The 14041-nt window shown below is 54.6% G+C and overlaps 2 protein-coding genes across 2 annotated transcripts in view; one reads left to right on the forward strand and one right to left on the reverse strand.

Moving 5' to 3' along the window:
* Window positions 1-1126: 1126 nt before the first annotated feature.
* LOC116835644 (uncharacterized) lies at window positions 1127-8562 on the forward strand. Its single transcript, XM_032798640.2, has 4 exons — window positions 1127-3418; window positions 4930-5167; window positions 6086-6292; window positions 7020-8562. The coding sequence occupies exons 1-4, from the start codon at window positions 3254-3256 to the stop codon at window positions 7235-7237; spliced, it is 828 nt and encodes a 275-aa protein (XP_032654531.2). The 5' UTR covers window positions 1127-3253; the 3' UTR covers window positions 7238-8562.
* Window positions 8563-8566: 4 nt separating this feature from the next.
* The window catches only part of CLU (clusterin), a 16476-nt gene continuing 11001 nt past the window's right edge, over window positions 8567-14041 (reverse strand). The window contains exons 6-9 of the mRNA XM_032798639.1: window positions 12657-12770; window positions 11517-11743; window positions 10377-10558; window positions 8567-8801 (exon numbers count right to left, since the gene is read on the reverse strand). Coding sequence (XP_032654530.1) covers window positions 8795-8801; window positions 10377-10558; window positions 11517-11743; window positions 12657-12770 — 530 coding nt within the window. The 3' untranslated portion in view covers window positions 8567-8794. The remainder of the gene's footprint in view (window positions 8802-10376; window positions 10559-11516; window positions 11744-12656; window positions 12771-14041) is intronic.

Genomic DNA, 14041 nt, shown 5'->3' on the forward strand with positions numbered 1-14041 from the left:
AAGAAAGATTCTGTACTGCCTGGACTGTCATGAGCAGCAGCATGCTGCTCTCTCCCCACACCGCTTAATGTCCTGCCTGGACTATCATCGTGCCGGGAGGCTGCCTCCGGCCTTCATTTTATGTCACTAAACACTCAGTGCTTCTTGTTCCTCGCATTCTTATTACTTCATGACACAAATGGGCAGGACACTGCCACGGTAGCCAGGAAGTTGGAGGAGGAGGGAAGCAACGGGTGGGGTTTGTTGCAGGGCACCCCTGTGAAATACTGACACGGAGCAGCTGTGCTCTGATAACTGGTCTCTAATACACTTGCCCCTTATTCTAGGCAGGACTGACTCTATTTTTAGAAACCATAAGGGAGGGATTGACTCAGTCCCAAGTGAGTCAATCCCAATTTTGCTTTTGCGTTGCGCCCCTCGGCCGATTTCAGCCAGGGCACTCATGATAGCAGCAGATCGTACAGAGGGGGAGGAATACCGTCATCTCATTGCCAGTTTTCTCTGGCAGTAGACGGTACAGGAACGCAGTAACCATCTCTGCTACTCATTGCAAAACAGTGAACTGACTGCTGTAGCGCTGGAGTATCGCCTCTCTGTCCGCGGCATCCAGTACACATACAGTGCCGGAAAAAAAAAAAGCTGAACGGGCTCCATGGTTGCATGTGCTATGGCGTCTGCCAGGGCAATCCAGGGAAAACGGCGCCAAAAGGATTGTCAACTGATGTTTTCCCAGAGGAAGGAATGACGGACGATTTACCCAGAACCACCCGCGACAATAATGATTCAACCAGAATTCCAAGGGCGGGGGAGCTGCGGGAACTATGGGATAGCTACGGAAGAGCTAACCACAATGCAACGCTTCAGAATCGACGTTAGCCTCGCCATGGACTCACAACGCTGAATTACTGTGCCTAGTGTGGCCGCATGAAATCGAATTATAATATCATTTTATAAAACCGATTTTAGCTAATTCGATTTTATCCGCGATAGTGTAGACGGGCCTCAGATACCTCCTCTTATTAAACTCCTTGAGGTATTCTAGGATGCATTTCATCAGGCCTGGTGACTTGCAGGCATCTAACTTTTCTAAGTGATTTTTAACTTGTTCTTTTTTTATTTTCTCTTTCTAACCTACCCCCTTCCCATAAGCATTCACTATGTTAGACATCCCTTCAGACTTCTCAGTGAAGACCGAAACAAAGAAGTCATTAAGCATCTCTGCCATTTCCAAGTTTCCTGTTACTGTTTCTCCCTCCTCACTGAGCAATGGGCCTACCCTGTCCTTGGTTGTCCTCTTGCTTCTAATGTATTGATTTTAGGCTCCTCCCCTCTGTTGGTTTTGATGGAAGGGAGGAGCCTAAATACCTTTGAGGATTTGGGCCTAATTTCCTTGACATCCAGAAATCTCAAAGAACATTATTTCATTCCAAGGCCAGAAGGGCCCATTGTGATCATCTAGTCTGACATTTCCCCTCTCCCCCATACCACTGGCCAGAGACCTGCCTCCAGAATAATTCCTAGAGCAGAAATTGTTGCTAATTACTCTTACCATCAAAAATTGATGCCTTATTTCCAGCATGAATTTGTCTAGTTTTAATTTCCAGGCACTGGATCATGTTACACTTTTCTCTGTGAGATTGAAGAGCCCATTATTAAATATTTGTTTCCAACGTAGGTACTTGTACACCATGATCAAGTCACCCAATCTCCCAAAAGATACTTTGGAGTTGGAACAAGTACAGAAAAGGGCAGCGAAAATGAGGGGTATGGAGCAGCTTCCAGATGAGGAGAGCTTAATAAGGCTGGGACTTTCCAGCCTGGAAAAGAGACGACTAAGGGGGATACGACAGAGGTCAGTATAATCATGCCTGGTGTAGAGGACGTAGATAAGGAAGTGTTATTTACCCCTTCTCATAACTCAAGAACCAGGGGTCACCAAATGAAATGAATAGACAGCAGGTTTAAAACAAACAGAAGGCAGTATTTCTTCACACAGTGCAGTCAACCTGTGGAACTCATTGCAGGAGGATGTTGTGAAGGCCAAGACTATAACGGGGTTCAAAAAAGAACAAGATAAGTTCATGGAGGATAGATCCATCAATGGCTATTAGCCAGGATGGGCAGGGATGGTGTCTCTAGCCTGTTTGCCAGAAGCTGGGAAGGGGCGACAGGGGATGGATCACTTGATGATTCCCTGTTCTGTTCATTCTCTCTGGGGCACCTGGCCTTGGCCACTGCTGGAAGACAGGACGCTGGGCTAGGTGGACCTTTGGTCTGATCGAGTATGGCCGTTCTTCTGTTTTCTTTGCTAAGATAAATAGACTCAGGGAGCTCAATCTATCACTACAAGGCAGGTTTCTAATCCTTTAATCATTCTTGTGGCTTTTCTCTGACCCCTCTCCAGTGTATCAACATCCTTGAATTATGGGCACCAGCACTGGACCCAGTGTTCCAGCAGCGGTCGCATCAGGGCCAAATAACCTCTCTGCTCCTACTCAAGGTTCTCTGTTTATACATCCCAGGATCACATTAGCTCTTTTGGCCACATCACACTGCGAGTTCATGGTGAGCCAAGTATCCACCACGAGCCTCAAATCTTTGTCAGAGTCGCTGCTTTCTAGGATAGAATCCCCCATCCTATAACTATGGCCTGAATGTATATTTACATTGGGCCCTATTGAAATGCAGCTTGTTTGCTTGTGCCTGTCCTCTTCGTTATTTACCACTCCCCCAATTTTGGGATCAGTTGCATGTTTAGGCATGTGAATTCATCAAGGATTGCCAGGAGGCAAAGGAAGTACCATAGTCCCCTGTTAAAGATGGGGAAACTGAGGCAGAAAGAAGGGATGTCCACCAATGGCAGAACCAGGAATAGGACCCTGGAGTCGTGACTCTCAGTCCTGTTCCTTAACCAGTGGATAGGCTCCCTCCTTACTCACAATAGTTAGAGACAGGAAAGACGCATTAGGTCCCTCTTGCACACCCCGTCACTGCAGCTGTGTTCCAGGACTGTGGGTCGTTCAGATATCTGCCCAGTGGGAGACTGTTCCACAGGTTGATTCATTGGTGCTGGAACAGTTTGTATAGTGAGGGTGCTGAGAGCCATTGAACCAGACTGTAAACCCTGGATATGATAGAAACCACTTCAAGCCGGGGGGTGCGGCAGCCCCCCAGCACCCCTAGTTCCAACACCTGTGGGTTGACTGAGCCCTTGATTTGAAGCAATCCGCCAGTGTCCCCTGAAACTCGTGTGATGGCAATGGACAAAGAGATTGAAACCAGGCCAAGACACTGGGCATTACCGCTACTGTTCAATTGTCTCTTTGTCTTTAAGCTCAACGCTAACAGTGCCCAGAGTGCAGCTGTAATGGCACAAGAGCTCCGGAAGACAGCGGAGAGGCTGCAGGCTCAGCTGGAGGTGAGGGACTTTCTGACCATTCAGATTCACTGAGACTTTGTCGTCATGATCAAATCTACACATGACAGCACATATTAGAGACAAACCATTGTGTACCTCTCAGAGTAAGAGACTCCCAGGGTAAAGCTACATGCTGTGTCCATGTGTCACTGATCCAGTGATGAGGATGAGTGATAATGAGTAAATACATCTATCGTTTATTTCTAATATGGTAGAGCCTGGATTGTGTGAGGTGCTGTACAAAATGGTGGTCCCTGTCCCAAAGAGCTGGTGATCGAAGGACCAGGTTGCTGGGTAGTGTGAGATCCCGTTTCTTTCCCCATCGCTGTCTGACGATTCCCGACGGTTTGTGGGATCACTCCCACTTGCCTGCACTTGGGATGCTCGGCTCAGGAAGTGTTTCTGTGTCTCATGTCTTGTCCGAGGCATATAGGAATTGTACCACATTAACTACTCCGGTCTGGTTCGAGTGGTACAGCGCCCCCTAGTGTGGACACAGTTATGCCAGTACTGTATAAAGGTGCTAGCTCTGTTCCAGGAGGGGTTCATAGATTCCAAGGCCAGAATGGACCACTGTGATCATAGAAGCTCAGGGCTGGAAGGGACCTCAGGAGGTATCTAGTCCAACCCCCTGCTCAAAGCAGGACCAATCCCCAGCTAAATCATCCCAGCCAGGACTTTGTCAAGCTGGGCCTTGAAAACCTCTAAGGAAGGAGATTCCACCACCTCCCTAGGGAACCCATTCAGGTGATCATCTTGTCCGTCCTAATACTGGGTGCAGGACTTCCTGGCATGAATTCCTGCTTGGACTGGAGCACTGCTCTGAGAAACACGTAGGCTCATAGAAATGTAGAACTGGAAGGGCCCTTGGCAGATCCTCTAGGCCAGGCCCCTGCACTGAGGCAGGACTAATTGTTATCCAGCCCAGCCCTGACAGGCGTTTGTCTGACCTTTGAGCTCTACTGATACCTGGCACCTTTATCCCAGGTTAACTGGGTCCACACTGGGGCTTTTATCAGCATGACTCAGTAAAGAATCAGCTCTGTGTCCCCCATAGTTCCACAGGTACAAAACCCGTATGTAGGGCAGGCCTCAGTCGCTCCTGTCACGTTGGTTGCCCCGTGGCTCCCCTCTGGTTTTAGACAGTACTTGCTGCCTCCCAGTTTTCATGAACCTGAGCTGCTTACCGGGCTGTGGTCCCTGAGCACCTCACAGTGTTTGATGTATTTATCCTCCCAACACGTGCTGTTATCCACATTGTACAGCTGGGGAAACTGAGGCACAGAGACACCACGGCACTGGGAGTTAGGCGCCTAAACACCTTGGAGGATCTGGGCCTGCCTGAGTGACTTGCCCTAGGTCACGCAGCGAATCAGGGATGGAACCCAGGAGTCCTGGTCCCCAGTCCCATGGTCAGATCCGGATATTGCACCGTCTCCCTGTGTCTCTGGCTGGTGCCTGCCCCTGTGCTGGGATGTTGAATAGCACTGAGCCCCTTCCACTCCCCTCAGGCTCTGAAAGGCTCCTCAGACCCCGAGACACTGGAATTCCTGCAGGCCCTAGAAGCGCCCATTAGAATCACCAGCCGCGTGCTCACTGAGAACCAGAGGCTACGGCAGGAGTTGGAGGAGTTGAAGGGCAGGTTGGCAGCCCCACCACCCCTGGAACCAGCCAGCCAGCCTCCAGCTCCCTGGGCATCATCCCCCTGGACCTCCCAGACATCGCCCCCATGGGCCACCCGGAGCACAGGTAGGCCCCGGCATGCCCCCTGACCAGGTTAACATGGGGGAGCCTGGGTAGGGCTGGAATGGGGGTTCCTTTCCCTTGTGAGGAGCAGGGACCAGAGCCAGGCAAGCCAAGGGAGCAGTGGGGCTGGAGTCGCCTCCATTGACTGGGGCAGCAGTGCTCTACCTTGATTGGGCTGCAGCCCCCAAAATGGCTGAAAGACCCTCCTGCAGCCCATCCTCTCCCCATGACTGTCTTTACCCACAATCCTGTGGGATTGAGGCGGCAGGACGACTTTCCAGCCATTGCCAGAGCTGCAGGTGGAGCAGGGGAGGATTGGTGCTGCTGGGTGTGTAAGGGGGCAGGTTGGAAGGTGATTGGCGCTGCTGGGTGTGCATGGGGGGTGGGGAGGGCTAGTGCTGCTGGCTGTGTATGCAGGGGGGAGGGCTGGCACTGCTGGGCATGGTGGGGGAGGGCTGGCACTGCTGGGTGTGTATAGGGGTGAGCTGGGAGGGGGTTGGTGCTGCTGAGTGGGAGGGGACTGGGGGGAAGGCTGGTGCTGCTGAGTGTGGGAGGGGACTGGGGGGAAGGCTGGTGCTGCTGGGTGTGGTGGGGGGACGGGAGCATATCTTGTGCTGCTAGATAAGCGGGTGACGAATGCCAGCAAACTCCTATCATAGCCCCAACTTTCCCCACCAAACCAAATTGATCCTTGAGAACGGCTGGATCAATTTGGCAGGGTTAAAACAGACAGGCCCCTCCAGCCCCCGTGGGTACCAGTCTGTGTGGCATGGGGGATTTGCCCTTACCAATAGCAGTATTAGGGCATATACCCCTCTGGTTCTGCAGCCACTAGGGGGCAGAGTGCCCTGCACAGGACCAGGGCTGGGACTCCATCCCGCGGGCTGAGCCGTGTCTCTAACCAGCCCCGTTCCCGGCCAGCCTTGCCCCTGCAGGTCCGTGTGAGGGGGAAGACGGCTGGCTGCGAGAGGCAGTTCTTGGACCAGGTGACCCAGCTCCTCGTGGCCCAGGGCATCTCCCTGCAGGCCGGGGAGTACGAGCCACACTCCAGCCACCCGCTGCTGCTCTTCTGTCCGATCTCATCCCGCTCAGGCACAGACATCAGCAACGCCCTGGAGGGGATCCCCGGTGAGTGGCTCTTTCACTAGCATGAGCTGAGCCGTTCTCCAGCCAGTGGCCCCTGCTGCCTCCTTAAACTAAGTGCAAAGCCCATTAAATGGGTGGACCCAAAGTGCCTGCCTGGTGCAGGCAGCGAACAGCCAGGGACTTGCCTGGCTCAGGCACCTCAATCCCGACCCACAGCCCCAGACTCCAGCTGTACATCCTCAACCCTGCTTGTTCCTTTGTGCTCCACCCCCTAACTTAGTCAGTCGGCTCACAGGCCCATCCATGGGGGGCCAACTGTGGGGGCACCCCAGAAAAAATCCACCACAGCTAGTGGATGCCTGGAGCCCTGGCTGCCAGGGCAGGGGGAGTCCCTGCACCTTGACTCTACTCTGCAGCAGCAACCACCAGCTGGGGTTGGGGAAAGCCCCTTCCCATGGCTTCCGGACCCTGCTCTGCAGCCACGGCCGCTCGGCTGAGGAAGCCCCTCGCCACTCCCTGCCTCCAGCAGAATCACCAGGCAGGAGAAGCCCCACTGCCCTGCCCCTGCTCCCCACAGAAGCACTGGCTGGGGTAGGGGAAGCCCCAGCACCCAGACCCCCACTGCAGCCTGGGGCTGGAGATTCTCTGGTCTTGCAGCTGCAGGGGGTGGGAGAGGGGCAGGCCTGGGGAAGGGGTAGAGCTGTGGGAGGGCCCCAGGAACCCTTAATCTGCCTCTGCCCTGACAGCTGTTCTCTCCCCTCTGGCCCAGCGGCGAGGAAGATGATCCTGGTGGTGCTGCATCACCAGCCCAACGAGCAGGCCGAGCTCTACGCCAGCAGCAGGCGTGAGGTCCAGCACCCGGGGCTCCTACACACGGTGGACGGCTGCTTCTCCACCCATTCCGGCTTCTACCAGTGCCGGGCCAACACTGCTGCCGTGGCCTCTGTGTCTGCTGCCCTCCAGCAACTGGCCCTAGCCGGCCACTAGGGGCACCCCCTGCAGGAGGCAGCAGGATCTGTGAGCTGGGACGTGGCATGTCCGTGGGGCTGTTACACCCTGGTGACTGTACTGTCCTGACCAGTCCTAGCTGGGACTGCCTGGGGGGGCCAGTGCTGTAGCATGTTGGACTGTTACCTGTGGGAATGGTCTTCTCTGGGCTGGAGCTGTTCCTACCAACCTCTGCTCCCCCTCCCCCAACTACCCTTGTGTCAGTCCCTCCCCTCCTGTCCCCCATCACACTTAGGGCAACGCTGTGCAGCTGCATTAGTTCCTGCCATGTTATACAGCTGCCCCCGCTCCCTGTGCTATGGGCCTTGTGCCTGGGTGTATCTTCCCCCTGTCCCCAGCCCACCCGTGAACACTGATCAGTCCCCACAGGGATCTCGTGCGAGCAGCATGATGAGACAAGCTCTGGCTCTTGGATTCTGTTACAGCTGCTTCCCCTCCCTGTGGCAGGGGCCTGGTGAGCATGGAAGCGCTTTGGGCTGGACCTGGGGGGGGCAGGCCAGCCATTGTGCTGGGCACATGTCACTCCTAGTGCAGTCAGGGCTGCAGCGGGAGACCAAGGGAGGCTCTGTGGCCTGGCGACCGAGTGTTATGCTCTGGTGAAGGTGCTGTCTTGGCCTGTTCTTGGCAATGGGCTACTCCCCAGCCATGGGCCCCTCATCTTTCAGACTCCAGCCTGAGCTAGCTGCCTGGACCCCAGTGGGCTGGGGGTGAGGGTGGTGTATGGCCAGATCGGTTGCAGGTTGGGGTGGATTTGGATAGTTTTTTGATTTTCCCCTGGGGATTTGACAGCCCCTGGCTTGAGCCAGCCCCAGAGGGTGTTCAGGTGGCTAAGGGGTGGGTGGGATTTTAGAGAGCTGTCCTAGCCAGCACTCCAACCACCCCCAGCAGGGCTGCTGCAGCACCCATGAATATGCTACCTCAAGGCTTCTCTGTGCTACAGGGGGGCTCCTAGCTCGGCCCTAGAGGGCCCACATCTGATGCTGCTGCCTGCGGTTGGTGGAGCTCCAGCACTGCAGGGTTGTGCTCTTCAAATGCACAGGCCCCATGCTGGGTTCCTGTCTGCAAGCCACCTACAGGGAGTGCTGCATGTGGAAGATGTGATAGATCTGGGCAGAAAGCATGGCCCATATGTTGGAATAATGACCACACTGATATGGACCAGGGTTTGGAATGCCCTCTAGAGCCCACCTCACCTGCAGCCTCCTTCAGCCACTACAGAATCACCGTGTTTCCCTCACCCACCTGCTCCTTGTGCCTTTTTGGTCACTGAGGCCAAGCCAATAAACTGCACCAAGCCAGGCAGGCTCCTCTGTGTCAGATCTACTTTTATTTCCCCTTTTGGGTCCCTACAACCCAGCAAAGTGCAGGCAGTACAGTGTTTAACCTACTAGTGCAGACAGCGAATCAGGGCTGCGCGCCAGGCTGAGGACTCCTCTGCAGCGCTAGGGGGTCTATGCAGCATAGAGAAGGGCGGTGCTGAAGGCTATGGCTTCTCTCTTCCGAAGACGAGACCGAGGATCAGAGCAGACAAGGGCATCACTCGCTGGTGGCAAGAAGAGATGGTGCATGGAGTTTAGCACAGCACAGGTTATGGGGCAGTGGAGTGGGGTGTAGAGTGGCATGGGGCCAGGAGAGGGCTAAGGAAATCAGATCGCTGCCCTGAGAAGATCCTCAGAGGAGAGCAGGCCTGTGACAAAGGCCCTAGTCTGGGGCCCAGCCCTAAGTTTACATCCCAGTTCTGCTACAAGCTTCATAGCTAAGCACTGAAATAAATTGCCCAGGAATAAATTGTAAAATCTCAGTCATTGGAGGGTTTTAAGAGCAGGTGCGACAGACACCTGTCAGGGGTAGTCTGGTAAAGCTCAGTCCTGCCTGAGTGCAGGGGGAGTGGACTAGATGACTTCAAGGTCCCATGAATCTATGGACAAGTCATTGAGTCTGCCTCTGTTTCCTCAGCTGCAAAGCAGAGTATTTCCTTCCTTCCCCGTCATCTTTTGTCTGGTCTGTTTAGAGCATGAGCTCATTAGGGTGGGGATGGTCTTAGCGGGTTTGTGCAGTGCCGAATACAAATATAACCCAGCCTGGTACAAGTGAGTAATGGGGGAGCTTGGATCAGAGCACTTCAGGGGACGAGCAGGGTTCCTTTTGATGGTGATTGGTCATTTCTCTGGCCTTTTCCATCCCACGGTCATTTATGAATGTCACAGAGTCCCTGGGTGATGCTCTGGAACTGCTCCCCACAAAGCCAGTCAGGACTTTGGGGAGCCTCCTCTCCCTCAGAGCAGACTGTTTCCAGGGCAAGAAGCTCCCACAGCTTCACCTCCTGGGTCTCTCCTTGGAGCATTCAGCACATGCCCCTCTGTGCGCTTCCCACAGCGAGCCCACCCCAGCGGGGTCCTGGGGAAGCCACAGGGTCCTGCACCCCCACTTTGCAGTCAGACATGACTCTCAGCCAGCCAGCAAAACGGAGGTTTATTAGATGTCAGGAACAGGGTTTAAGACAGAGCTTGTAGATACAGCGAACTAGACCCCTCAGCCGGGTCCATTCCGGGGGGCAGTGAGCCAGACCCCCACATCTGCACTTCACTCCTCGTCCCCAGCCAGCTCCAGACTAACAACCCCCCCAGCCCCTCCTCTCTGCTCAGCCCTTTCCCGGGCCAGGAGGTCACCTGACCTCTTTGTCTCCAACACCTTCATTGGCACATTTGCAGGGGAGGGGCCCAGGCCATCAGTTGCTAGGAGACAGAGTGCCAGGCATTTAGGTGCACTGGCCCTTTGCTCTGCAGCCATCACACCCCCTTATTCCACCACCTAGATACTTAACTGCCTAGGGGACACTGAGGCACCAACACAGTATTCAGAGCAAACATTAAGAACATTCTCAGTTCGTCACAATGAACTTAACAGTTGCAAACTTCTGCCCACCTGCCACTGAAGTGCAGCCATTTCTGGAGTGGAGCACAGCACTATACAACATAGGGTAGGAATGGGAGAAGCAGCTGCCTATAGCTGTTGAGACTGGGGGAAGGAGTTTAGGGGAGAGGAAGTCTGACCCTGCTTAGCTTATGAGCTAACACCCCAAAGGGCCATGGCCTATGTGCCACGGCTGCGAACTCACATGGTATTCTGCTTGTAGCGCTTCAGAGCCTCGTCTGCCACTACCTCCATGAACTTGGGGTCGTCCCAGGGGATCTCGCCCGGCACAGTCAGGGACAGCGGATCTGAGTCAAAGAGCTGCACGGTCACCTGAGTGTCAGAAGGTCTGGAGGAATCCTTGCGGTTGGGGGTCTTGGAAAGCACCTAGGAGAGGAAGCGGGAAGGAGCCCGTTAGCACAGACCTGGAGCTTTAGGCATCCAGCACCAGGGGATGGGCAACTTGGGAGCTCTGCTGGTGCCCTTGAATCCCATCCCTGCCAGTCCAGCCCCAAGCTCCACCACATCTACCAGGACCCCCCCACTCCTGACCCGCAGCCTCCCTGCTTCTAGTCCAGCCTGGAGCCCCTGAAGCATGGTGGACTGTTCACTGGGCGGGTGGCAGCAGCCCCAAGTGACCCAGCTGTGCCCCTGCCCACAGCTGCCCCTGTACGGCTCAAAGGCTTGTTTGAGGCTGTCCGGGCAGAGAAACACTTTTGTCCCAGACAATCGCCCAGATACACATCCCACTCCTGACCCACTTTGCCTCTTTTCAGCTCTCTGCTATTCTGGGGAGGGAAGTGGGGGGGGAGCAAACGTTTGCAGCTGAGCCGAACTCAGGAGCTCCATGCCCAGCTGGATGCATGGGCATCATGACACAGGATCCATGGGGTGGGGCTGTGGGGAATGGGCCAGTCTTGGCAGCAGAGCCACTCAGATGTCTGTTTCCCAACAGGCTTTGATGCCTCATTCATTTGGGTGGCACCCAATGCCAGGCTCCAATGGGCCACCCTGCCCCCTAGTCCAGAGCATGCTCCCACCCCACTCCTCCTCAGCCCATGCTGCCCCATTCCTCTCTCCCCCTGCTCCTCTGGGCAATGTCTCCCAACCCCCTGCTCTGCCCCACAGCTGGTCCCTCCTGGCCTCAGCTCCCTCCAGTCCAGGCTCTTTGTGACAAAGAGTGAGTGTCACATGCCCACCGGCTCTCCGGACACCACCAGGAAGTGCCCCATGGGCCAGCGGAGGGAAATCAGTGGACAGCGTGGGAATCAGATCTTAGTAGCCCATGGCTCCATCTTGGTGCGCCCTTCCCAGATGCCACCCAGGCAGTGCAGTGAGGACCCACCGTGGTGACCTGCAGCATGCCGTCGCCTTTCTGGGTGAGGTTGGCCAGGCGGGACACCCAGCCGAACTGCTTGTTGAGCTGGTCCAGGAGGCTGGAGGTGTTGAGCATCTCCTCCTGAAAGGTCCTCAGCAGCTCGTCATACTTGCGAGTGAAGCGCTCGGCCAGGCGCAGGGCGTCCTCAAACTGCTCCCGCAGCTGGGCCTGGGCCGGGTCTGTCTGGGAGCAGTCTTCAACCGGGGGGAGGAGGGGAAGAGGGTATTATAGACACAAGGAGGGATCCCCAAAAGCAGACGGGCAGGACATCTGGGTCCCTGCCCATTGCCCTGACAGTGAATCTAAACCCTGTGGAGACCCCCCCAAATCCCCAAGGGATTGAGTGGGACTCTGGCGCCTTGGCTTTGTCAGCCCTCAGTTTCTCCACCAGCAAAGCCAAACCAACCGGTGCCACTGCTGGTGTTAGGACATGAGAACATCTCCCCTAACAGCACCAAGCCCTCCAGCCCTGCTGACTAACTCGGGGTGGGGAGGTTAACAGCATGCGGTCACCTCCCAAGTCCACTCACACCTCGTTGCCCCATCACTAAACCTGTAGCCAGCCAGCCACCACCTGCTCTGAGAACCACAGGCTGCTCAGCTGATTGAGGCCTGAGGGCCTGGTGCAGGTGGTCTCCCCTTCCATTCCCCTCCATGTTACACATGGGCAGTAACTGAGCTCTATGGCCAGCTCTGAGGTGTTATCGATTAGCCTGATCCCCATGGAGCTGTGCCAGTTTACCCCACCGAGAACCTGGTCCTGGATCCGTGTGGGCCTAAATGCTGGTTACACATTGGAGCTGAAGATACTGGAGCGGTACAGAAACGTGGAATATCCTGCACCGAATCTGCCTAATCTAGGAACACACAATACATATTGGGGGGGATGCAACACTGCCCCCTGCTGAGGAAAAAGGGGAAATCACATCTAGAGAAGACCTCATTTGTCTCACCCAAGAGGGGTGAGAAGCCCCAGTGCCAGTGAAAGGCGTTCACCAGGCAGGGAACGAACTAGAGGATGCAGGTTCTACTCCCCCTCTGTTGTGTTTATCTATGAAACTACAGGCAGTTACCAGCCCCAGGTTATACTGGGTCTCCTTTGCTCACCTATAGACAGAATTTCCTGGCATTTTTCACACTTATCCTTCATCTTCAGGCAGCCAGCAGAATTGCGACGGATTTCTCGGCACACCATGCGGTCGTCGCTGGAGTTGCGAGTCTCTGAAGGGGTGGGGGAGGGAGGAGACATCACAGCAGTATAGCTTTACTTCTCAGCACAGGCAAAACCACCCGACATTGCTAGATGCACCACCTCTTGTGCATTCGTACAGCACCTTGCACGCCAATGCTCTTTACAAAGTACTAGTCATGAAGACAGTAAAGCCTTCCCGCCCCACTGAAATGCAACTGCTTCTGGGGTGGAGTGTGGCAGCTGTTTGATAGAGCACAGCAAATCTGCACAACAGCTCAGGATGAGAAACAGAATACTGCAGCCATTCAGAACCAGGGAAATATAGCAATTAACCAGACCCTGGAGTCTTAATTACCAGCTATCCCTAAGACATCTGCACAAGAATTTAAGGTTATATAGTCTGTCCTGTTATTCCTATTAAGCCTGGCAAATGATTCAAGAGCTTGTGAATCACCAACTGAGGAGTGCAAATAAGCTTCATGTTGCTTTTGCCATAATTCCCTGGCTCTGACATGAATTTATTCTACAAGGCTTGAAAATGCTCCTACAATTACTTTCAAGCCAAGCTGGGATGAGGCAACACGTCACCGCCTGGCTCCTGGAGGGATGACATATACACATAATTCCACTGGGATTGTTAATAGTCTGAAAATGAAAAGTGTTAATATATTAACTAATCAAGTCTCGCCCACTCATGTGAGGGAGGTGAGACGACCAGCACTGCCCTCTACTGGACAGAATCAGAACTGCCCATCTGTGTGTCCCAGGCCTTGCACTGCTACGAGTGTCCCCTTTAGCTCCAACGACCAGGGCCTGGGTTTTATCCGGAGCGTGAGACTCTGGGTTCTAGCTTTGCTGCAAACTTCCTGAGTGCAGCACAGAGAATCTCGGAGCCCTACGCAGCCATGGATTTGTCAGAGTCAGACCCACTCTATGGCTAGGGAACACGAGGCAGAGAAAGCGACTTGCCCAGTGCTGGAGCAGAAGCCAGTGTTCTCCCCACCCCCACCCCCCTTGCCACCCTGTGCTCAGATCACAAGAGCAAACCTCCGTCATGGAATCTGGGGGCAGCTCGTGCGGTTCCCCCGAGTGGCGCTTTGAACCAGAACGGCCACTCCACTGCTCAGCAGGAAGCTGACCAGTGTCCTTTTCATTCCATGAGAGCTGCTGCCTTGCAAAATAAATCCAGGGATCAGAGCAAGGGGGCGGGGGAGGAAAGACAGCTCCCCCTCCTTTGTTAACAGCAGATGGGAGCAAACTTGGATGCTGCAGCTCCCCCTTCAGTTTCAGTCTGCTTTGA

This window comes from Chelonoidis abingdonii, chromosome 3, assembly GCF_003597395.2.
Source record: "Chelonoidis abingdonii isolate Lonesome George chromosome 3, CheloAbing_2.0, whole genome shotgun sequence".
NCBI lineage: Eukaryota > Metazoa > Chordata > Testudines > Testudinidae > Chelonoidis > Chelonoidis abingdonii.

What these genes read in the sequence shown, in the direction of transcription:
- LOC116835644 (XM_032798640.2), top strand. Translation starts at nt 3,254, where the DNA reads ATGGCAATGGACAAAGAGATTGAAACCAGGCCAAGACACTGGGCATTA. An exon ending in GGCTGCAGGCTCAGCTGGAG is followed by an intron (nt 3,419 to 4,929) that starts GTGAGGGACTTT and finishes CACTCCCCTCAG; the next exon opens with GCTCTGAAAGGCTCCTCAGA. An exon ending in CGCCCTGGAGGGGATCCCCG is followed by an intron (nt 6,293 to 7,019) that starts GTGAGTGGCTCT and finishes CCTCTGGCCCAG; the next exon opens with CGGCGAGGAAGATGATCCTG.